The sequence below is a fragment of the Podarcis vaucheri genome, assembly GCF_965113315.1.
Source record: "Podarcis vaucheri genome assembly, chromosome: 13".
NCBI lineage: Eukaryota > Metazoa > Chordata > Lepidosauria > Squamata > Lacertidae > Podarcis > Podarcis vaucheri.
Window position 1 is genome coordinate 30,571,454 of NC_138751.1, and position 24,432 is coordinate 30,595,885.

At 47.1% G+C, this 24,432-nt stretch overlaps 2 protein-coding genes across 3 annotated transcripts in view; one reads left to right on the top strand and one right to left on the bottom strand.

Moving 5' to 3' along the window:
* The window catches only part of LOC309517751 (uncharacterized protein), a 46,369-nt gene extending 23,576 nt beyond the window's left edge, over positions 1 to 22,793 (bottom strand). Inside the window, exons 1-7 of one of the 2 annotated variants that reach the window (XM_082197209.1) lie at positions 22,654 to 22,793; positions 21,785 to 21,932; positions 16,863 to 18,171; positions 8,820 to 15,942; positions 6,884 to 7,008; positions 1,008 to 1,154; positions 441 to 509 (exon numbers count right to left, since the gene is read on the bottom strand). In XM_082197209.1, the coding sequence (XP_082053335.1) occupies positions 441 to 509; positions 1,008 to 1,154; positions 6,884 to 7,008; positions 8,820 to 8,967 (489 nt within the window). In that variant the 5' untranslated portion in view covers positions 8,968 to 15,942; positions 16,863 to 18,171; positions 21,785 to 21,932; positions 22,654 to 22,793. The remainder of the gene's footprint in view (positions 1 to 440; positions 510 to 1,007; positions 1,155 to 6,883; positions 7,009 to 8,819; positions 15,943 to 16,862; positions 18,172 to 21,784; positions 21,933 to 22,653) is intronic. The other variant, XM_082197210.1, reaches the window with a different exon arrangement.
* A 232-nt stretch (positions 22,794 to 23,025) lies between these two features.
* The window catches only part of IGFBP4 (insulin like growth factor binding protein 4), a gene marked incomplete at its 5' end in the record, with an annotated part of 39,116 nt that continues 37,709 nt past the window's right edge, over positions 23,026 to 24,432 (top strand). Inside the window, one exon of the mRNA XM_082197395.1 lies at positions 23,026 to 23,374. Coding sequence (XP_082053521.1) covers positions 23,026 to 23,374 — 349 coding nt within the window. The remainder of the gene's footprint in view (positions 23,375 to 24,432) is intronic.

A 24,432-nucleotide genomic window follows, 5' to 3' on the forward strand; every position in this document is an offset into this window, starting at 1 on the left:
GAACAAACTGAGAATTCTCTAAACAGTGCATCTCTGATGATGGTTGCTATTCAAGACCAGCCGCTTTGATTCTATCCATACTGCAGGTTAAAAGTGGCTTAACAGTAATTCACTCTGTCTCCAAAAGGAACCTTGGGAATTGTAGATCTCTGAAGGAAAGCAAGGATTCCCTAACAGAGAATTTTCAGCGCCTCACCAAAAAGGAAAAAAAAGGGGGGGAGCGGGAATTAAAATGGTGGTTCCACATGGCCCTTTAGTGCTATATTCACTATAGCAACCCCCCCCCACCGTAAGGCAACAAACTAATGTATGTTTACTCAGAAATAAGTTCCATTGAATAAAGGACTTGCTTCTTCTGGTTACTATCCCTTTAACTCCCCCCCCCCTTCCTTTCTTTCAACGTGGCACTGTTTTTTCCCAGAACAGAATCCCAAATGTACCTCTTTAGTCTCAGAATCTCCCCAGATTGTGGTTTGGTGAACTGAAGACATTGAAGGTTTTGCATCTTCCTGAGATGACAAGATGATAACAGTTAGGAAATCATATTTTGTAAGATGCCAACTAAGACGCCAAGTCTCCTCCTCCCTGCCACTGAGCAGGCCTCCAAAAGCAAAGTGCTGCTATCTTCTAATGGTGTAGGAAGACCCAGGAGCTACACAACGCACACATCTCTCTGTTTTTCAAAATGGTAGCTGATTCTTTAATTTGTTGCTTTCTTCACTCCCTTTGCTTAGTCATTTGCAGAGGTTTTTCCATGGAATGCCATTTGTTTCAATTGAACTTTAACGAACAGGTTTCCATGGAGAAACATCTGGAACAAAAGAAAAAAAGAAGGCGCTTGAACACTGAGCTTTTCTAAAGCATGGACCATGCCTGGGAAGAGCAGAGATGTGGATAAGCCCTAAAACTAGGTAGGCAGCAGCTGCCGTGTGAGCCAGCCTTCAGGGGCAGATGAAGATATCTAGATTACAACAACCCACTTGCTACAGAAAATAACAGAAGTGTACCAGCTCAGTTGACACCTCCTTCCCCGGTGCTGTTACTAGGCTGTGTAAAAATTCATCATCTTCATCCTCAGTGCTGCCTTCAAGGATGTTTTGAAAGGGAAAATCCATGCCAGGAAACACTTCCTCCTTGTCAGCTGCAGAGGTAGCCTGGGAGGGGGAAAAATTGAATTTGTGGGCACACCACAGCCTGACATAATGTTTGTGGGATAACCAGTCTCATATAACCAACATGCTTCAGTCTAATTCAATGTTTCCCAAACTTGGATTTCCAGTTGTTTTTGGACTACAACCCCCATCATCTCTAGCTAGCAGGATCAGTGGTCAGGGATCATGGGAACTGTAGTCCGAAAACAGCCGGAGACTCAAGTTTGGGAAACCCTGGTCTAATTAATGCATGAAGGGGTTAAGACCATAGATATGAATTTTGAATCCCTATAGTCCTCTTCAGGTTTCCCCCCCTCACACAATTATCATGTGAGAGGGAATAAGGGCTGTGTTCCCTAGCACCCCGATTGTTTTGTTTTTTAATTTTATTTTTTATTAGCAAACAAAGGGTAAGCATAACAAAAAAGGATGGGAAAAAGAAGAACCAGAAATGTAAACTATAAAGCCTTACGGTCTGGAAGGACAAAAGTACAAAGACCCAGCACAGCTACAACTGGATAACAAAGCATTCACTCATACAAAGATTCACTGTACAGATAATAAAGATTTATAAAAATGAAAGCATTCTTCACCTGCGAGATCAATTATAGCTGAGAATAAAAGTTTGTTGTTGAACTCTAACCACTCCTGCAGTGGAAGATCTAGAGAGCCTATGGGGTAGAAAAAAGGCTCCCCGTGGCAGAGGTTCAGTCCTCTCGGCATGTGAGGGGCTGTGGGAGCAGCGATGGCAATGAGAGGCAGTGAGGGGTGGCAGTGAGAGTGCTCCCCCCACTTTCCTATTCATACAGCGTTAATAACATGGGATTGGGAGAGGAGAGAGACACCAGAACTGGGCTTAGGTAAAGGTAAAGGGACCCCTGACCATTAGGTCCAGTCGTGGCTGACTCTGGGGTTGCGGCGCTCATCTCGCTTTATTGGCCGAGGGAGCCGGCGTACAGCTTCCGGGTCATGTGGCCAGCATGACTAAGCCGCTTCTGGCAAACCAGAGCAGCGCACGAAAACGCCGTTTATCTTCCCACTACCTTACCTATTTATCTACTTGCACTTGACGTGCTTTCAAACTGCTAGGTTGGCAGGAGCAGAGACCGAGCAACGGGAGCTCACCCCATTGCGGGGATTCGAACCGCCGACCTTCTGATCAGCAAGTCCTAGTCTCTGTGGTTTAACCCACAGCATCACCCACATCCCTAGAACTGGGCTTATGCCTAACTAATATTAACTGCAAAGCAAGCAAAAAAATCCAAATCACAATCAATTTATCTGTATGACACCTTTTCACATACACACAAAATTATGCTGAAAGTAACAATCAGGGCAAGGCATCACCAAACCAACAGATTGCAAGAATAATTTAATAATAGCAGCAATAATAGAACAGTAATTCTATAGCAAATGTAGCAGCATACAAAAATCCCAGTTCTAAAAACGTAGAAACATCACAGATGACACTAAAGGCTCTCCTGACAGCCTTTCAAAACAGAGGACTCTCCTCTGTAAAAGCAGGACACACCACGCTTGCTTGGGCTGGTCCCTTTCTAGCCATTTCCCTTTGGCCAATTAAGCCCTGTACATGTACTGAATCCAAGGATTTGTTGTGTCTGACAGGACCTTGGTTGCTGATAAAGTGGAGAGAAAGGAACCAAGAGAGAAAAGCAAGCGGTTGTGTGTCTCAGGGTGGGGGAGCTGGCCTTGGGACTTTGGTCTGCATCTCCCACATCAGGAGCATGCTCAGATGAGCAGCCGTCTGGCCTGAATTGCCATAAGCCTTTCATGCTGAGATGCCAAGGGGGTAAGGAGGCTGAAAGGCTGCGGGGCAGCAAGTGCACCTAACCTGCAGGGTGTGGGAGTGCAAAGGAGGACGGTGTACTTTACAGGGTGTGTGCGTGGAAACACAGCCACACGTATGTTCCTGTGCTGCCGCTCACAACCCCCTAGAACTCAAGAATTGCCTTGCTGGATTAGACCAAAGGTCCGTCTCATCTTGCATTCTCTTTGCAGGCAGATGCCTCTCTTGAAGCACTTTGGCTATGAGTACAACATGGTGGTTAAAGGATAACTGATCAGTCTGCTTATGTGCTGCATTACAGGTGTGCAACGGGATGTGGGTGGCGCTGTGGGTTAAACCACAGAGACTAGGACTTGCTGATCAGAAGGTTGGCGGTTCGAATCCCCGTGACGGGGTGAGCTCCTGTTGCTCACTCCCTGCTCCTGACAACCTAGCAGTTTGAAAGCACGTCAAAGTGCAAGTAGGTACCGCTCTGGCAGGAAGGTAAACGGCATTTCCGTGCGCTGCTCTGGTTTGCCAGAAGCGGCTTAGTCATGCTGGCCACATGACCCGGAAGCTGTACGCCGGCTCCCTCGGCCAATAAAGCGAGATGAGCACCGCAACCCCAGAGTCAGCCACAACTGGACCTAATGGTCAGGAGTCCCTTTACCTTTACCTTAAAGGTGTGCATGTAAACATTCCCCATTTCCTCAGACTACCGGGTGGCAGGGCAGAGAGACCATAGCTCAGAGGTAAAACACATGCTTTGTATGAGAAGATCTCAGTTTCAATCACAGAATCATAGGACTTTAGAGTTGGAAGGGACCTGAGCATCATCTAATCCAACAGCAGTAGGAATATGCAGCTGTCCCATACAGGGATAAAATCTGCCACCTTGGCGTTATCAGCACTACTCTCTAACCAACTGAGCTATCCAGTGCTGATTCAATTGCTGGTGATCTCCAGGTAAAGATGGTGAAAGACTTATTTCTGAAGCCCTGGACGGTTACTGCCAGTGTAGATAAAAGATGGGGAACCCTGACCTTCCAGATGTTGATGAATGACAATGCCCACCAGCCTCAGCAAACAGGAATGGTGGAAGTTGTAGTCAGCAACATCTGGACGGTCATGGGTTCCCCACACCAGATATAGACCAAGGATGGGGAGCCTGTGGTCCTCCAGATGTTGTTAGACTACAGGTCCTCTCCCTGGGGGAGATAATACTCAGCCAGATGAATCAATGGCCTTACACAGTAGAGCAGAATCTCCATGTTACACTGCAGTGGGTTATCACTTTCCAGTTCCTTATTTCTATGCCAGTTCCGTCAGTGAACTTAACAGAGGAACTGTTTGATTGCTGTGTGTCCTTCATGTTTTCTTCATTGCTCACGGCCAAGGGCTCCCCTCCCCTTTTATAACTGAATGGAATGAGGAGGTGGTTGCTCCTACAGATTAATTATTACATACAGGATTGCAATCTTGTATATACGCCCCTTCTCAGGTAGTAATGAGACGACATGTGCTTCACTCAAAGGAATGCAGCTTTCAGGTCACCGATCACTGAATAGTGTTCATGGATATACTTCTAAAACCTTTTCTGCTCAGGGAGTAAAGGAGTTGCAAAAGGATGAATCTTCTCTCTCTTTTTCCAACCCCCAATATAATCTCCCATTCTTGCATGTGAAGTGTGAACATGAAGCATATCCATAATTATGGAACATTTAATATTGCACTAGACCAGTGGTGTCCAAACTTTTTGCAAAGAGGGCCAGATGTGATGAAGTGAAGGGCTGTGGGGGCCGAAGTTGTTGAGGGTTTTTTGGGATTTTACCCCAGCAAATAAACTGCCACACGGGCCAGATTAAACCGACTGGCGGGCCGGATTAGGCCCCCAAACAGACTTTGGATACTAGACAAGTTCTTACACAAGTGTTTGAAAATGAAAAAGATAGGGTTGTTGGTCCTGATTCTGGGTTGTTCTTTTAGAAAAAGCTTATTTATGCCCTTCCAGAGGCCAGAACATACGCTGGGTGACCTCTCTGGGTACAATTTTGTTCTTATTTCCGCTACACACTCACCCACTCACTTGTGAATTCACTCATCCAGATTCAAAAACAAACTTATTTCACATGCAAAGTCAGACACATCACCTCTGGCTAGTGCTGAACATGGCTATTGGCCTGAAAGTCCTCAGTTCAAATTGAGCTACGGACATGAACACACACACACCATACATTTAAAGCGCACCCACCCCAAGCCCTGGGAAGCAGTGGCGTAGTGTGGGTTGTCAGCACCCGGGGCAAGGCAAGTAATTTGCGCCCCCTAACCCGTGGATTTGCGCCCCCTAACCCTAACCCCCAGATGTTGCGCCCGGTGCGGCCGGGCCCCCCCTGCACCCCCCACGCTACGCCACTGCTGGGAAGTGTCGCTTACCCCTCACAGAGCTACAATTCCCTGCGCCCAGGGCTTTTTTTCCCTCTACAAAAATGTTTACTCTCATTTTGACTCAATAAAATCACCATTTTATAGTTCAAACTGGGAAAAATAAATACAGTAAATGGACAAAAGTACAAAGATTCACAAAACGTTTAGGGGTATGCCTACCCCTGCGTACCCCCAGAAAAAAGCATCGCCTGCGCCCTTAACAAATTACAGTTCCCAGGATTCCATGTGTGTGCGCACAGAGAGCATACAACTTGATAACCGTAGTCCTCTTCCGACAACCTATATTACTGAGGGGGGAGGTGATAGTGGTGGCTAACTAAACAAAAGATTACGGAAATCATGCAAAATGCTATGAGTGATTTGAACACACACATAAACGCGAAGTTTTATTTTGTAAAGTGATTTAAGGTGTTTCTCTTTTTTTTTTTACCATCAAGAGGTGTATAAATTTTACGATATAAAATAAATAATAAATTGCTCCTATTGCTTGCCAGGGTTCAAAATCCCCACTCGACTATGAAGCTCTCTGGGTGACCTTGGGCTAGTCACTGCCTCTCACCTTAATCTACCTCACAGGGTAGTTGTGGGGATTAAATGAGGGGAGAATATTTTGTGGCACCTTGAGCTCCTTGAAATACAAAAGGTGGGATAGAAACACAATAAACAGAAGTAAAATAAAACAAATATGCACCCAGTTACCAACACATGCCTTTGCAGCTGCGCTCTCCCTTCAAATTGATTTTACATATCCGTCACAGGCATGTTGTCACACTGTCAAACCCTTGCTTTATTAGGAAGCTGTGAGGAAGCCATAAATCTAGGAGGTGAAAGCTTTATTCTGTATAGAAATATAGTGATGGCTATAGAAGTATAGTCAACTCTCTGCTTGCCACACTGCTCTTAAAGGCATAGGAGCCTTCTCAGATGAAAAACCCCCAACCCTGCTCACTTGCATGAAGCAAAGGGTTACACCAGATCAGGGGTGGGGAGCCTGTGACCCTCCGGAAGCAGCCTTTCTTAACCTGTGAGTCTCCAGATGTTTTTGAACTACAACTCCCATCACCCCTAGCTAGCAAGGCCAGAGCTCAGGGATGACGGGAGTTGTAGTCCAACAACATCTGGGGACCCACAAGTTGAGAACCACTGCATAACTCTTGTCATTCTTAGCCACTGACTGAGGCTGATCTGAACTAGCGCCGGACAACATCTGGAGGGCCACAGGTTTCTCATGCTGTAGTGAGTGCAGGGACAGGGGACAAGGAACCTGTGGCTTGCCTGGATGTTGTTGGACTCCAATTCCCAGGATCCCCATCCAGTATCTCCAGGGGTGTTGGGAGTTGTAGTGCAGCAACACCTAGAGCGCCACAGATTCCCCATGCCTGCTGTACCTAAAAGCTCCCTCCAGTTCTAGAGTTCTGCTAAATTTGCTAGACGATTCGCCACGAACATGGGTGCTAGGCATGCCCTGGCCTTACCCAGCCATCCCACAGCAACTGCTTACCAGGTCTGGTGTTGTTGCTTCAGAGGAGACAGCCACCTCCTCTGTAAATGTCCCCGGTGTGTCCCAAAGGGTGGGGGTGCTCAGGACCATTTTCTCAGTGGGGTCTTCCACATCTGCCTCCGTGGCTGGGAAGGCAAAACAAAACCATGTTAGGGGCTACCACCACATCAGAGCATCCTAAATGTAAAAGGAAACCGCTCCGTTTCTGACGCTCATTTTCCAGAGCAGCGGAATCACGGAATCATAAGAGCTGGGAGGGATCACAAAGATCATCTAAGTCAGGGGTCTGCAACCTTTAAGACAAAAAGAGCCACTTGGACCTGTTTCCGAAGAAAAAAAAAACTGGGAGCCGCAAAACCCGTCAATAAAAAAAAACTTTTTTGTCACTTTTTTATTATTTCTTTGTTTGACCCCTCAGAATTACTCCTCCTCATAGAAATAAACGTTAAATTAACAAGTTACCTTTGTGTGTGTGTGTGTTCTTCACTCCCTTTCAAAACAGTGACCAGCGTACATGCCCCCTTTCAATGCAGTGACCAGCGTACATGCCCCTTACAGTGTAGCGGGTGGGCGTTAGACGGGAAGGTGACGTCTGGACGGTGCGTGACTAACGCATGCACTGCCCCCCATGTGACATCACAGCCAGAACAGTGGCCGCCACAATGGGGAGCGTCGGGGCGCACAATGCGCCTCCTCCCCTCACTAGTATCCGCCCTGGAGCCACGGCAAAGGTGTATAAGAGCCACATGCGGCTCCGGAGCCACGGGTTGCAGACCCCTGATCTAAGTCCAACCCCCTGCAATATACCCAACATGGAACTCGAACCCATAGCTCTGAGATTAAGAGTATCATGCTCTACCATCTGAGCTATCAGGAAAGAAAAGCCAAAGTTAGGAAAATGCCATGTTTGTTTTATTTCTTATTGCTGCATCCAATTGTGAACCACCCTGAGACCTACAGGTATATGGCGGCGCACAAATTTAGTAAGTAAGTAAAAGTAAGTACATCTAATTCTTCCTCCTTCCCCCTCCCCAATAATATTTATTATTTTTCATACATAAACATAACAAAAAGAAAAAAATTAACAATACTAAAAAAGAAGAAGAGAGAAATAGGAAAAAGAAAAAAGAATATGGAACATAAAATAAAACAAATCATCACTACAATAACACTTAATTAATTAATTAAAATCCATCTTCATAAACATATTATTTGACTTCCTCAAATCTCTTTGCATCTGAATTTCTTAGTAGTTATATGTAGCAGTTTCCAATATCATTATTTCATTGAACCACATCACAGTCAAATCATATTTCCTAACTTTTCTTATCGTACATTCTTCCTCCTTCTGCAATTCTTCCTCCTTCTGTGCTCAGGGTAGGGCTGACAACAACCTTGTGAGGTAGTTCAGGCCAGAGACCAACCTGGCCAATACTGCTCTTGAAGCATCAGGGCTAAGCAGAAATTTGAACCCAAGTCTCCCCTGTCAGAGTTTAGCATGCTATCCACCACACAGCACTCTCCTCAACTTTCCCCTGGCAAGGCTCCTGTAGCTCTCATAGCAGCAGAAAAGGCAGCAGTTCAACAGGCAGACCCCATGTGCACAGATGCTGTGCAACTTTTGGGAGCGAAAGCTGTGCATCACGCTGCATCTCCACGCAGGGGAAAGCAGCACCTGTTGAAATCCTGCCTGCCACACAGCTATATGGCAGTCGCTCTAACCTCAAACAGCTGCAGCCCGAATACCTCCCGTTGCAAACTCCTAGCCCCTTTCCTCCATCTGTACCATCTTGCTCTGTTTACAACCCAGCCAAGCAGCAGTAACTGACTCTAAGCCCTCTCTGCTCCAAACATCTGAGATTAACCTTTCTGGAGCCTCCTACATTTCCAACCCCTTCACCACATAGAAGAGCAATGGAAAGCCTTTTGCACCTACCTTTGGGGGTTGTTGGCATCATCACAGTTGTGGGTTCTTGCCGACCCCAAGACCACCAGTACTGAGCAGCAGTGAGGGGAGCCAGCCCCACAAGTGCCAGGGCGATGCAGAGCCATCGCCAAGACGGGGCTGCCCCGAGAGCGCCCATTGCAACTCTGCAGTTCTATGATCCTGCGATTCTGTCTGTGTCCTTCCCAGCGCTTCCCAAACCCAGGCACACTCTCCTCTCTCTCCCCAGACCAACCTTTGGCACTTCTGATCTAAGCTCTTATCTGCTTAGGATGCCCGCCCACCAGGCGCTCTCTGCCAATCAGCTGGCATCTCACACCACAGCACTGCTTGGTGCTGCTGAAGGCACTGCGTAGAGGAATCGGTGGCCACAGATACAAAGCCGTCTCCTTTTCTGGGGGAAAAGGCAGGCAAAATGTCAACATGGGAACATCAGCTCTCTCCATCAGCATGATGCCTAGGCTCTGCGTCCACAAAGGCAGTAACAGTTCTGAACACCAGTTGTTGGAAATAGGAGGAGGGTAGAGGGCTGTTGTGCTCAGTTGCTGCTCTTGAGTTTTAGTTATGTGTTGCATTTATATCCCACCTTTCCTCGCACCCACCCACCCACCCAGGGACTTAAGGTGGCCTACATGGTTCTCCCCCTCCTCATTTAATCCCTACAACAATCTGTAGAATCATAGAAGAATTGGAAGGGACCCTGACAAGCATCTAGCTGAACCCCCTGCTAAGGAGGAATATGCAGCTGTCCCATGCAGGGATCGAACCTGCAAGCCTGGCATTATCAGCACCACGCTCTAACCAACTGAGCTATCCAGGCAGATGTCATAAACAGGGGTGGATGTGCCTTTAAACACCAGTGCACCAGAAGCCGGAAAACATAGGGGAAAGCACACATTTCCTACTAGTCCACCAGTGCTTAAGGCTATGTGGACATTTGTGTTAGGTGAGTTCCACACATTGCATCAACTTTTGCCAACCCAGTACCCCCCAGATGTACTGGACTACAACTCCCAGCAGCCCCATCCAGCAGCTGTATCCCAGCTTGATATTTTATGAGAATGTGGTGTACAGATATAAAATAAATAAGAGTCTACAACATCTGGAGGAGGCCAGGACGGTGAAGGCTGCATTGCATGATTGCTATTTTTTTTTAAAAAAACCATGAAATATCAATCATAGTTTGGCAAGCTGCTCTAAGTCATGGGTTTAATAAAACACAGAATTAAAGGGGAGCCTTAACTGCTTCCCTGGTACCTAGGTAGGTAAAAAGGTAAAGGACCCCTGGATGGTGAAGTCCAGTCAAAGGCGACTATGGGGTTGCAGTGCTCATCTCGCTTTCAGGCTGAGGGAGCTGGCATTTGTCCACAGACAGCTTTCTGGGTCATGTGGCCAGCATGACTAAACCACTTCTGGTGCAATGGAACACTGTGACGGAAACCAGAGCACACAGAAACGTTGTTTACCTTCCTGCCACAGTGGTACCTATTTATCTACTTGCACTGGCATGCTTTTGAACAGCTAGGTTGGCAGGAGCTGGGACAGAGCAACAGAAGCTCACCCCAAAGCGGGGATTTGAACCGCAGACCTTCTGATTGGCAAGCACAAGAGGCTCAGTGGTTTAGACCACAGCGCTACCCGCATCCCTAGGAATCTTCCTTATACTAAGTCAGAACAATTGTCCATCCAGCTCACTACTGTCTACATCAGGCTTTCTCAAACTGGGGTCTCTAGCTGCTTTTGGACTACAATTCCAATCATCCCTCACCACTAGTCTTGGGAACTGTAGTCCAAAAACAATTGGAGTCCAAAGTTTGGGAAACCCAGAGAGAAAGCTCTCCAGGGTTTCAGGCAAGGCAAGGGTCTTTTCCAACCCTACTTGGAGAATCGGAATGATCTGGGGACCTATTGCATGCAAGCCATGTATGGAGTGAAAATTCAGAGTGAAAATTCCAGTCCTCACTGTTCTTCATAAAGGGCTGATTTAACAGAGAGAAGGGTCACTTGCATTAAAGGGTCTGTTTGAGGCTTGGGGGGAGGGAATCATGATGTGGATTTCTGTCTCACAAAAGTTCAAGAAACAATGCAATATTTGGGGTTGGGGCAAGAGAAAAAGAAGCAGTGTGGAATGGTATCAGTGATGCATGAATAGCAGGTTAGAACCAGGAAGGGGGTGGCCATCCATCATGGATGCTTTAGCTGAGTTTCCTGCATCTCAGGGGGTTGGACTAGATGTCCATTGGTGTCCCTTCCAACTCTACATTTCTATGGTTCTAATATTTAGTCCCCCAAAAGTTCATCTCCCTGCCCTTTGCCTCTGTCAATGAGCATGTTACCCTACAGACTAAACACCATGCCAGTGGGTGATAAAGTTCTGATGCAGTGAGGGTGCCTGTTTGGGCTTTTTGCAAACAGCTCAAGGCTGCCTGACAAACTCTTCTGTCTTCCGAGAGGAAGGCCAGAGGAATTGGGGAAGAGTTCACTCCAATAACTGTTTAAGGAAGAACATATTTCTTTGGTGGAAGTTTCTTCAGTGCATGGCAACACTGGCAGAGGAAGAGGGGGGCAGGGGAATCCCAAGCCGGAATTAAGATTGCCAGAAGAAATATCAACAACCTCAGATATGCAGATGACATGACCTTGATGGCAGAAAGTGAGGAAGAATCAAAGAACCTTTTAAGGCGGGTGAAAGAGGAGAGCGCAAAATATGGTCTGAAGCTCAACATTAAAAAAACTAAGATCATGGCCACTGGTCCCATCACCTCCTGGCAAACAGAAGGGGAAGAAATGGAGGCAGTGAGAGATTTTACTTTCTTGGGTTTCATGATCACTGCAGATGGTGACAGCAGTCACGAAATTAAAAGATGCCTGCTTATTAGGAGAAAAACAATGACAAACCTAGACAGCATCTTAAAAAGCAGAGACATCACCTTGCTGACAAAGGTCTGTATAGTTAAAGCTATTGTTTTCCCAGTAGTGATGTATGGAAGTGAGAGCTGGACCATAAAGAAGGCTGATCGCCGAAGAATTGATGCTTTTGAATTATGGTGCTGGAGGAGACTCTTGAGAGTCCCATGGACTGCAAGAAGATCAAACCTATCCATTCTTAAGGAAATCAGCCCTGAGTGCTCACTGGAAGGACAGATCGTGAAGCTGAGACTCCAATACTTTGGCCACCTCATGAGAAGAGAAGACTCCCTGGAAAAGACCCTGATGTTGGGAAAGATTGAGGGCACAAGGAGAAGGGGACGACAGAGGACGAGATGGTTGGACAGCGTTCTTGAAGCAACCAGCATGAGGCAGTGGAAGACAGGAGTGCCTGGTGTGCTCTGGTCCATGGGGTCACGAAGAGTCGGACACGACTAAACGACTAAACAACAACAACAAACACATGTTTGATGGCAATCTCTTTTTTCTGTAAGGCATAATGCTTCTTCATTTGTTAGCAGCTGAAAATAAATCCAATGTTTTCTAGCATCTACTTGAAACATCTTAAGGAGGTCAAGGGAGGCATAATGCCAACATAGCGATTTGGGGTGGGGAAGGGGTAGGCTGTATGCTTGAGTTCCTGGACCCAACCGGGATTCAACTGTGGAAATAGCCAGGCATGGTATGAGTCATTAAGGTAACAAAGGAAGTGACTCTGTGCTAGAGAACACATGGGTGGGCTCTTCTCCCTCAACTTTCTGGCAGTTAGAAAGACAAAAGGCCAGAGTGGAGAGCTAGAAGCAGGAGGAAGCAAGCTGGGAAGCCAGAGAGACAGAGCCATGCCTGATCTCTGCTTGAATCCAAGGCAAAGAAAGCTTATGTCCCCCAGTGCAATGTGAAATCTGCCTAGCACCTACGACAGCCTTGCCCCAGTCTCATCTGCTATCTCCCGCCTCTACTCCGTTTTTTAAGAGTGCAGACTTTGTGGCTTCAGCATCAAGCCAGCTTTCTCTCTTCCCACGCACCGCTTAACATCCAGCCTGATGAAAAGTTCCACACCCACAGGCATTTCATTAGGGATTTTAAAATGTCTTATGTTTCAGTGAAGGAAAGACAACAACAAACAAGGAGAAGGAAGAGACAAAGAGGCCAAAAGCACACAAAACAACCGCAAGAGTGGTCAAGAAGCCCAAACAGGAGCTTTTTCCTGCAGAGAAAGAGATCCCTGCCAACTGACCAGAGGAGGGCTGAGGGCAGGGTAGTTCATCTTCCTTTAATGCTCTAATGGACCTGTCTGCACTGCAGAAAATAACCTCAACAGACAGGGGGGGGGGTTGTGAGTGGTAGACTTGTTGTGCCTTGCAGTTTGCTGGTTGACCTGCGGTCTGCCACTATTAACTTATCCACACCTCTCTGTTTGCCCTGCCAAGGAAAACCCAGAAGAAACCCAGTCTTTAGTGCTGAATTAGAACAACTGGCAATCAGGTTTTTCCAGATTGCTTTGCTCATTCCAATTTAGTGCTAAAGAGCAGGTTTTCTGAGGCAAAGAGGCAGGGCAAAGGCAAAACCACCCAGATCTGTGCCTACAAAGTGTGGGCAAGCAGAAAACTGCTACGATCTGCACCCACCCTGTGGAATGCACCCCCTCCCCAAATCAAGGAAATAAACGACTATCTGACTTTTAGAAGACATCTGAAGGCTGCCCTGTATCGTGAAATTTTTAATGTCTGGTGTTTTACAATTTTTTATATATGCTGTAAGCCGTCCAGAGCGGCTGGGGAAACCCAGCCAGATGGGTGGGGTGTAAATAGAACAACAATACCACCAACAATAACAACTCTTTTCAGCACAGGACAAGCGCAAGTGTGGAAAAGACCTGCATTTGAGCCTAATTCACCTTGCAGGGTTGTTCTGAGACTTAAAATGGCAAATGAAAACAAAACCTGCATGTCCCCTGGCCTGAGCATTTTCAAGTAAGTGAGAGATATTGATGTACAGTGGTACCTTGGGTTACAGACACTTCAGGTTACAGACTCCACTAACCCAGAAATGTTACCTTGGGTTAAGAACTTTACCTCAGGATGAGAACAGAAATTGTGTGGTGGCAGTGGGAGGCCCCATTAGCTAAAGTGGTACCTCAGGTTAAGGACCTCCAGAACGAATTAAGTTCTTAACCTGAGGTACCACTGTATTAAATTATATAAATTATCTGGGCAATGTCCCCCATTTACAGCAGTTAAGGACATTTTAGTTTTGATCCATTAGTTCATTCTGTTTCAATTTTTCCTCTTCAATAGTTCCACCCCTGCCATTGCTTCCCTCCCCAGTTCCCCCCTTAGTTATCAAAAGTACATTTTGAAGTTTGCTGACTAAGGGGGTCTGGGAGGTGGTGGTGTTGTGAGGCATTGTCAATGGGTATCACTCTCTCTGGGCAGGTAAAACAAGACCTTTTTGGCAGGTGGAGCATGTCACATCTTAATGCTTCAGGATTGAGGGATGCTCAAAGCATGGAAAATGTGTGTGTGTGTGTGTGTGTGTGTGTGTGTTGACGTCTGTTGGCAAACCAGGCCCAAAAAGATTTTGGCAGAAATTGATTTACTGCTGCCATTTCTTTTCACTTTCCCTCTCTGCTTTGGTGCCCTCAGGTGGACATCTGTGAAAATACAGGAAACAGAAATGCAGAAAGTGTGTTTGTCCAATACCCAGAGGGGTCTAGCTCACCCCTGGGCATAGCTGTCAAGTGTCCCTTATTTGAAGGGACAGTCCCTTATTCCAGCGCCATGTCCCATTGCTGTCCCTTATTGATGGATGTCCCTTAAATTTCAAAGGAAGCAGCTCCTCTCCCTCCCTCCCTGCCGGCCAGGGAGGAGGGAGGCTCCAACTGTGTTGCTTGGCTGTGTTGCTCACCCAATAAGAAGTCTAAGAACGACTGGGGGGTGGAGCTTGCATGCCTTGTGTGTGGCTAGTTAATGCAAGCTGAGGGGTTTTTTGAATGCTGGATGCCATTTTGTTGCACGTGCTGCTGCAAACTTTGCAGTGCAAAGCCAGGCCGGGGAGCCATCTTAAGTTGAGGCTGCATAGGCCTTGTGGTGCATGTGATTCAGATTCTATTCAGTTGAACCTCTGGTTACAAAGTTGGTTGGATAGTGTTCTCGGAGCTACCAGCATGAGTTTGACCAGACTGCAGGAGGACAGGAAGACTGGTGTGCCTGGAACAGGTGAGGCTGCAGGTCCCTTATTTTGGCTGCTGGTCCCTTATTTTCAAGGCTGCTGGTCCCTTATTTTCAAATCTGTAAGTTGACAGCTATGCCCCTGGGATATTCCCAGACCTCACCTTCTGCTCTGTCAGTCCATAGCATCCCTGAAGTGTATTAACAAATAGCTTGTTTTGAAGGAGAGTTAGCAATCTTGGGGCATATTTAGATATCGCCGCTTAGAATAAGTGCAATGCTTCACAGATTTCCAAAGCATGCTTACCTAAGTGAAACGGCAGCAAATGCTGCTGGAGAGATGGCGGAGAAAAGAACTGAATCGGACTAAACACAGACTAAAGCACATTTTAGGACCTATTTTGTGGAGACAACTGCCACCATTGCACCTGCCGTTTGGAGTGGTTTCCATTTGTTACCTTCTGGCCTCCTGGAGAAGTCCTCCTCTGCCCACTGTGAGACTCTTTCCAAATAAAATTGCTTGCACCTTGCCTTGATTTTACATTGAATGGAACACCAGTGGAGACATCATTCACATCTGCTTGCCCAACTTCTGTGGATATTTTTCCCTCCATTTGTGAGGCCTGCAGATGTGGTCAGAATTCTTTAGAAGTATACAGCTGACCATCTGTGTGCACTTGACCCTTGTCCATTCTGGCTGCTTAAAGTAGCCAGAGAAGGACTGAAAATGATATTAACACTCCCTTGTGGGAGGGAGTGGTCCCTTTAAAGCATGTTGTTGCATCTGGTCATTTTATAATCTTCTGTGCTTGCGCAAAGTGCTTGCTCGACTCAGCTCTGGGAATCTCTGGCTGAAAACGATTATCTGAGACTCTTTTTAAGCTTCGCTTCCTATCTGGTTACAGGATTCAAAACCACCATGCCTCTGGTGCACAGATGTGAGCCCAGCCCGTCTGGCTTCCTTTTCATTTGGATGCCGTTTCTGAAGCTTGCAGTCAACCTGCTGCATTCTCGGCCTGCCCAAAAAGTCTTTTGTTAATTTTTCTCTAACACATTTCTATGTGTTAGGCTATTGCAATACATAATTTCTCTCTAATGCTGAGGGATGTGTTTCGGCCACAGTGCAAGAGGCACTGGAAGTCTTTTTGTCGTCCTACGTGGTTCTATCTATGTATCTCAAGGAGACATACATAGTTCTCCCCCCTCCCCATTTTATCCTCACAAGAACCCAGGGAGGTAGACCAGGCTGAGAGCGAGTGACTGGCCCAAGGTCACCCATTGAGCTTCATGGGCAAGTGGGAATCTGAGCCCTGTTCTCCCAAGTCTGAGTGCAACCCACTAACCACTACAGCACACGGACTCTTACATTTCGTTATATTAGGAATAACTGAATGGAAACCTTTTAAGTAACACAGACTCTGGAATATGAATGGCTTACTGGATTGAGATGCTTTATGACTTTTAAGCTTTTGGACTGCATAACTCAGGCATCGGCAACATGCGACCCATGGGCTGGATCCGGCCCACGAAGACCGTTTTACCAGCCCCCGAGCCGCCCCCAAATTGAGCCACCCACTCAGCGAGTTCCCCGCATGCTGCGCTAAACTGGCGCAGTGCGGCACGGGGACTCACCGACCGGCACCGGAAATCACGTCTGCACACGCGCAGATATCAGAAATCGCTTCTGCGCATGCCCAGATGCTGAAAATCGCTTCTGCGCAGGTGCGATTTCCGGCGTCTGGGAATGCAAAGAAGCGATTTCCGGCGCTGCGGACATGCGCAGATGCCATTTCCAGTGTTGCACTGCGCCAGTCCGGCCCACGGACAATCTTCACGGGAGGGTGGCTACCAACACATAATAAAACATAATGAAACATTCAACATTATAAAAAAACCTTCCCTTTACAGGGCTGCCTTCTAAAGGTTATAAAGATACTTATTTCCTTGGCTTGGTGGTTGCTTTACTCCATACCCTCCAACATTTCTCTGATGAAAATAGGGACGTCCTAAGGAATAGGAATAGGGACACAGGTGGCGCTGTGGGTTAAACCACAGAGCCTAGGACTTGCCGATCAGAAGGTCGGCGGTTCGAATCCCTGTGACAGGGTGAGCTCCCATTGCTCGGTCCCAGCTCCTGCCAACCTAGCAGTTCGAAAGCACGTCAAAGTGCAAGTAGATAAATAGGTACCGCTCCGGCGGGAAGGTAAACGGCATTTCCGTGCGCTGCTCTGGTTCGCCAGAAGCGGCTTAGTCATGCTGGCCACATGACCCGGAAGCTGTCTGAGGACAAACGCCAGCTCTCTTGGCCCATAGAGTGAGATGAGCGCCGCAACCCCAGAGTCGGACATGACTGGACCTAATGGTCAGGGGTCCCTTTACCTTAAGGAATAGTGGGACATTCCAAGATCAAATCCAAAACCAGGATGGCTTCTGTAAATCTGGGACTCTCCCTGGAAAACAGGGACACTTGGAGGTTCTGAATTTATCAGGGACACCCTGATTAATTGCAGGCACATCTGGAGATTGCTGAGCTAGTGGGGCCTGCTCACATCTGTACCCAGAATAAGGAGTAATCTTTAAAACCTCATGAGGGCGCCATTCACGAAGACTTGAAGGCTGGCAGTGTGTAAATACACGATACATGAAAAGCATGTTATCACACAGATACCAGGCGTGAGTTGTCTTCCCCGTTGTGCCTGCCAATTGGATAGACTGCTGGCTTGAGGTACCATATCAGATTTGGCTTGATCAAGCAAAGAAGAAAGGGAAATTACTGGAGAATATTTTGTATTAATGGAAGGTCATAAGGAGGGTTGCCACAAGTTATTAAACTGAGGAGGGGAGGAATGTAAACTTGGCAGAGGGGAAAGAAGTTATTTTAAAGTGACTTTAATCTCTCCCCTTTCACAAAAAAGCTTAAACAGTCTTTTAAGAAAAAGCAGGATGTAAAAGCTCAATTGCAAAGTGAGTGTGGCTTAGGTTTTCCTTTCAGCTGGTTTGAAGGGAAATGCACTAAATAGCAGTATTTTCTCAAGAAACTACAGGGTTGTGGGCAACACCATGTTCAAATACCAGCTGTGGGAATGCACTGGACCCAGAGGATACAGTAAGGTGTACACAGCCTAAATAACTCTCACTGGTTTCTTCCATATTCCAACTCTCATTTAGCAGCAAAGGCAGGCAAGGTGATCGATCACAGGTTCTTTTCATATGAGGCTGAAGTTGACATTATGCTTCCTTTGTCCCTAAAGAAGGTAAAGTAGAGGAGAGTCATTTGTGATGCAAATGTGCATTTTGGACAATGCAGGATATACATTTAGTTCACAAAGGAAAAGCTACTTTAAGCCTTATGCATGAAGACACTGTCAATGGCTGCCCTTCAGCTTTGAAGCATTTGAATTCCAGGTTATCACTCTGTGATTCTAGGTCTTAAATTGTCTGGTTTAACAAAACAGGGTGGAAGGAAGGAAGGAAGGAAGGAAGGAAGGAAGGAAGGAAGGAAGGAAACTTTGACAGTGACACTCTTATGTATGTTTGATCAGAGAGTAAACTCCTTTGAATATATTCTGAGTAAATATGCACAAGATCAGTCTGTTTAACATTATGATTATGCGTTTTCAACCTGTTACATACTCTTAATAAAAGTGGGCATGGTATCATTTCCTAGTTGGATCAATTTAAGTTATGAAAGGCGTATGCAAGCTTTGGTTATTTTTTTTTAAGTGTTTATTAGCTTTTGAGAAATGACAGTAGACAACTTGAAGAAATAACAGTGGAACAAATAACTGTGTGGAACACTCACTGCACTTAGGAAAGTGTCAGTCAGCTACACATATTCTAACAAGAGAAATTCTGAGAACGGACCCACAATGAGAGTGCCTAATTTGACTACAAGAGGAAGAGGAATTAAAGAACCTTTTAATGAGGGTGAAAGAGGAGAGCGCAAAATATGGTCTGAAGCTCAACATCAAAAAAACGAAGATCATGGCCACTGGGCCCATCACCTCCTGGCAAATAGATGGGGAAGAAATGGAGGCAGTGAGAGATTTTACTTTCTTGGGCTCCATGATCAGTGCAGATGGTGACAGCAGTCACGAAATTAAAAGACGCCTGCTCCTTGGGAGAAAGGCGATGGCAAACCTAGACAACATCTTAAAAAGCAGAGACATCACCTTGCCAACAAAGGTCCGTATAGTAAAAGCCATGGTTTTCCCAGTAGTGATGTATGGAAGTGAGAGCTGGACCATAAAGAAGGCTGATCGCCGAAGAATTGATGCTTTTGAATTATGGTGCTGGAGGAGACTCTTGAGAGTCCCATGGACTGCAAGAAGATCAAACCTCTCCATTCTGAAGGAAATCAGCCCTGAGTGCTCACTGGAAGGACAGATCGTGAAGCTGAGGCTCCAATACTTTGGCCACCTCATGAGAAGAGAGGACTCCCTGGAAAAGACCCTGATGTTGGGAAAGATGGAGGGCACAAGGAGAAGGGGACGACAGAGAATGAGATGGTTGGATGGTGTTCTTGAAGCTACTAGCATGAGTTTGATCAAACTGCGGGAGGCAGTGGAGGACAGAAGTGCCTGGCGTGCTTTGGTCCATGGGGTCACGAAGAGTCGGACACGACTAAACGACTAAACAACAACAACAACAATTTGACTACAGAGGCAGGAAGTCATGTGTTAAGCAGGTAAGCTTGGCATGTGTTGCTGTGTGGGTGGGTGTAACAACACACTGCTCTTGTTTATGAAACATATGAAAGGGATCAAAGAACTCTGTGCTGGACAGAGGAGCTCTGCTAAAGTCAGAAGCTCACATACACCTGTAGAAACCTACGGTGGTCTATAAATCAGGTCTCACCAGGTTTTGGTCCTGGAATTTATTTTCGAAGCCAGAACAAGTGAAGTAGTAACAGAGAACAGCTGACTTTTGAATCTTGATCATCACCAAGTGCCCACAACCAGTTTCTATGCATCTGAAATTGCCACTAAGGTCACTTAGGTCAGAGACATAACTCTGAGGCAAGTTTGAGCCCCAGGGAACTATGCGTTTTATTTCTAAATGAAGTATTGTCAGTATGAGAGATAAATTTTTTTTAGCTTCTCTATATATCTAAAGTTCAAATCACACAAACATGTCTGAAGACCCCACAGGCTGGTGCAGTTCAGAGTAGGGAAACAGTGGACTTGAAAAGAATTAATAGACTCGTAGAGTTGGAAGGGATCATGTCTACTCCAAATCCCTCCAGTGGAGGAATCTTTCACCCAGCATGGGGCTCAAACCCACAAGCCTGAGATTAAGAGTCTCACGCTCTACCAACTGAGACATTCCTCACTTGTTCCATTACTACTTCTCACCTTTCTTTATTCTTGCCCCAAGCTGGAAAATAACCCCATCAAGATGTAGCAGGGATAGGTAACCCGGGACCCTCCAGACATTATTGGACTCCAACTCCCATCATCCCCAACCATTGGCTTTGATGGCTGTGGCTGATGGGAGTTGGAGTCCAGCAACATCTGAGCAGCCACAGGCCCCTATCCTTGGACTACTGTGGCTTGGAAATGTGTGTGTTTGCCCCAAATGGGAGGTACAAACACACAACAAGTTTGCACAATGAGGGAAAAGATGGAAAGAGTGAATATCCTCTCTTCTCTGGAATTATCCAGTGGACAAACAAAAGGAAATGGTGCTTGCTTTAGTGTTTAAAGCAGTGTTTCCCAAACTTGGGTCTCCAGCTGCTTTTGGACTACAACTCCCATCATCCCTAGCTAGCAAGACCAGCAGTCAGGGCTGATGGGAACTGTAGTCCCAAAACAGCTGGAGACCCAAGTTTGGGGAATATGGTCTTCAGTGATTTGAAAGGTAAAGGGACTCCTGACCATTAGGTCCAGTCATGACCGACTCTGGGGTTGCGGCGCTCATCTCGCTTTATTGGCCGAGGGAGCTGGCGTACAGCTTCCGGGTCATGTGGCCAGCATGACTAAGCTGCTTCTGGAGAACCAGAGCAGCGCACAGAAATGCCGTTTACCTTCCCGCTGGAGCGGTACCTATTTATCTACTTGCACTGGCGGGCTTTCGAACTGTTAGGTGGGCAGGAGCTGGGACCGAACAATGGGAGCTCACCCCGTCGCAGGGATTCGAACCACCAACCTTCTGATCGGCAAGCCCTAGGCTCTGTGGTTTAACCCACAGCGCCACCCGCGTCCCTCCTTCAGTGATTTACTGGCTCCCAAATACCTCCAACTCCATCCCTACTGATCTTCTTGGGGGTTAAGTTCAGCAGAGGCGAACCCTCAGAAGCGAAGGGAATTGTGGCTTCCTCTGTGGTAGCCCCTAAATGTTGCACCCACCCTCCCCACAGAGGTGCATCTAGTGTCTTTGTTGTATAGCTTTTTCTGTATGCTGAAGATGTACCTCTTTACCCAGATCTTCGGCACTTAAGGTACAGTGGTACCTTGGTTTAAGAACAACCCGGAAGTAGGTGTTTTGGTTTGTGAACTTTGCTTTGGAAGCAGAACATGTTTCACTTCCTGTTGAGTGTGCTCCATTTGTAAACTGAGTCCCCCGCTGCGATGGGAAAGCATGCCTTGGTTTAAGAACGCTTTGGTTTAAGAACGGACTTCCAGAACGGATTAAGTTTGTAAACCAAGGTGCCACTGTATTTGCTCCATGGGACCCACCTCTTTTGCCGAATTTCGACTCTTCTCTTCCAGTGGGAGGGCTTTTGTTTGTTTTTTGAACTGTGTATTGCATTGTTGTAACCCACTCTGGGACCTTATGCTGAAGGACAGGTAAAGGACCTTACAGATATATAATTGCCTTAGAGCGGCTTCAGAGATTCTCACAAAGGAAGCAAAGCACGTGTGTAGTAGATCTGCCCATCTGGTTCCCCGTTTTCTGCTAGAATGCAGGAGATGCACAAGGTCCACCTCCACACGCCTCAGGTGGAAGCAAGGAAAACCAATGGATACTTTATTTGTGAATTCCGTTTTTCTCTTGTCCAGGTAACCTGCAAAAACAGGAATCCATGTTCTGCAATATCTGGCAATGGCCACTAGCAGAGGGGTGTGTGTGTGTGTGTGTGTGTGTGTGTATTAAGCCTAGACAAGTTCATGGAATATACATCTATCAATCACAAGACACCACAGCTGCTAAGAATGGAACTTCCACAGCCAAGTGCAAACTCCGGCCCTCCAGATATTTGGGACTACAATTCCCATCATCCCTGACCACTGGTCCTGTTAGCTAGGGATGATGGGAACTGTAGTCCCAAACATCTGGAGGGCCGGAGTTTGCCTATGTCTGGACTAGATGGATCCATCATATCACACAGGCAGTGGTGCCATTGGGACAGGACTTTAGGGTAGGCGTTGAAGGCCCCACTCAGCAGAATGATCGGGAGGTTCCCCAAGCCCAGTGGAAGTGGCCCACCACATTTTTAAATAAGCAAAACAGAACAAATTTACAGCCCCCTTCCTCTTCCCAGAGTCCCATTAAAATCCAAAATCTAAAATTACCTAACCATAACACCGGACCCAGCGTGACCATTCTCATGTTCTGAGCCTAATCAATGCAACGCCTGTGTGGCCACAACCTCAGACGAGGCATGCATAATATAATTGTGGCATTATTCTTTCTCTCTCTCCCCCCACACCCCCCAGCCCAGCCTCTCCACCCTCCCTTTCACAGAGAAACCAAACAGGCACTGGCAAGGCGCACTCGTAACTTACCAAAGTAATAGGAGAAGCATGGCTGGAGGGCTGCTGCTATTTTCCAGTCCCGGCACAGGTTTCCGTCTTTGCAGCAGCTGCAAGCTCTTTGTGCTTCCTTCCTCAGGGCAAATGAGGTCTTTTCTCAGCTGTGGGGCAAGCTGCCTTGGTTGCTGCTGCTGTTCTCCTTTGCCTCTCCCTCCAACAGGGAGGTGTGGCCAGAGAGTGGTATAAAGTCCAAAGAAAGAGCTTCTCCCCTCTTCAGTACAGAGTCCCCCTTTCTACTGGAGATCAGATTCTCTGCTCTGCCAGCAACACAGTTATTTTATTTTTATTTTTGCAATCGCCTTGCTTGCCGCTCCCTTGCTGCCCTGTAACACCTGCCTGCCTGCCATGCACTCGGGGACTGCGCCCATCACTCTGCTGCTCCTGGTACAGGTGGGCTTTTCCGTGAGCCTCGACGCCATTCAGTGCCCGCCATGCTCCGAGGAGAAGCTGGCGCGCTGCAGGGCACCCACCGGGTGCGAGGAGCTGGTGCAGGAGCCCGGCTGCGGGTGCTGCGCCACTTGCGCCTTGGCCAAAGGAATGCCCTGCGGGGTCTACACGCCGCGTTGCGGTTCCGGGCTGCGATGCTACCCGCCGCAGGGAGTGGAGAAGCCTCTGCACACACTCATGCACGGCCAAGGGGTCTGCATGGAGCTGGCTGAAGTGGAAGCAATTCAAGAGAGCATGCAGTCCACAGGTAAGAGGGGCATCAGGCTCTCAGGCACATAAGTCTGGCAGGCAGGTCTACTGGCTGCTCCAGTTGTGGCGCAGAGGAAATGCTGAACTATGGTTTGGATGTGGGGAAGGGTGGATTTGTCTGGGGGTACCTTATCTTTGTGGGTAACGGCTTGCATTCACAGTCTTAAAGTTGCCAGCTTTGAAAACCTGCACAACCATAGCTATTGGCCAGTACCTGGAAGGAAACTGACGCCACATTGACCATCGCTGCACCCTTGACCGATGCTAGATTTAACAACTTCACGCTCTCTCTTGGGACCCTTCAGAGAGCTTTGTGCTGCATGTCAGGCTCACAATATGCTTCTTGGCTGCCAACTTGTAACACAAAAATAACCTGTGCCCATGTTCAAAACGACAAGTGGCAAAAAAAATACTTGTCGCAGGTCAAGTTTCCAAGGGCTGCAGTTTCCAAGCGCATTGTCCTCTGTGGCAAGGGAAGTGTGCTCACATGTGCGGACAGTGGTGGTGGGGAGATCATCTGCTCTGTGGTGAAAGATCTGAACATGTATTTCGTATGTTCTACTGTTAGTGCTGCATGGCTCGCGGTAGTCCTTTTCCTATGCGTGAATAGTCGGGGGATAGAATGGGGCTGAAAATAACTGGTATTTCGAGTTCCTTTTGTTTATCTCCAAAGCTCTCTCGGCATAGGTTTTGGCACATGGGAGAAGCAGGGCGGTTCCAGACAGGAGCTTACTATTGCAAACGAGGGCCCTTCAGATATGGCAAATGGGGTGTTGGCAACATGTGGCAGTGGTCCCCCCCCCTTTTTGTTTTAACTTTCTGGATTGTATGTACTTCAAATGTGAACTGCATAGACGTGATGCTGGTCAAACTTGGGATGGGGGAAGAAAAACAAATATTAATACAGCCTGTCTGCTTATAGCTCAGTCATTAGAACATGAGACTCTTAATCTCAGGGTCCTGGGTTCAAGCCCCATGTTGGGCAAAAGATCCCTCCATTCCTTGTGGTTGGACTAGATGATCCTCAGGGTCCCTTCCATCTTTGTAATTCTATGA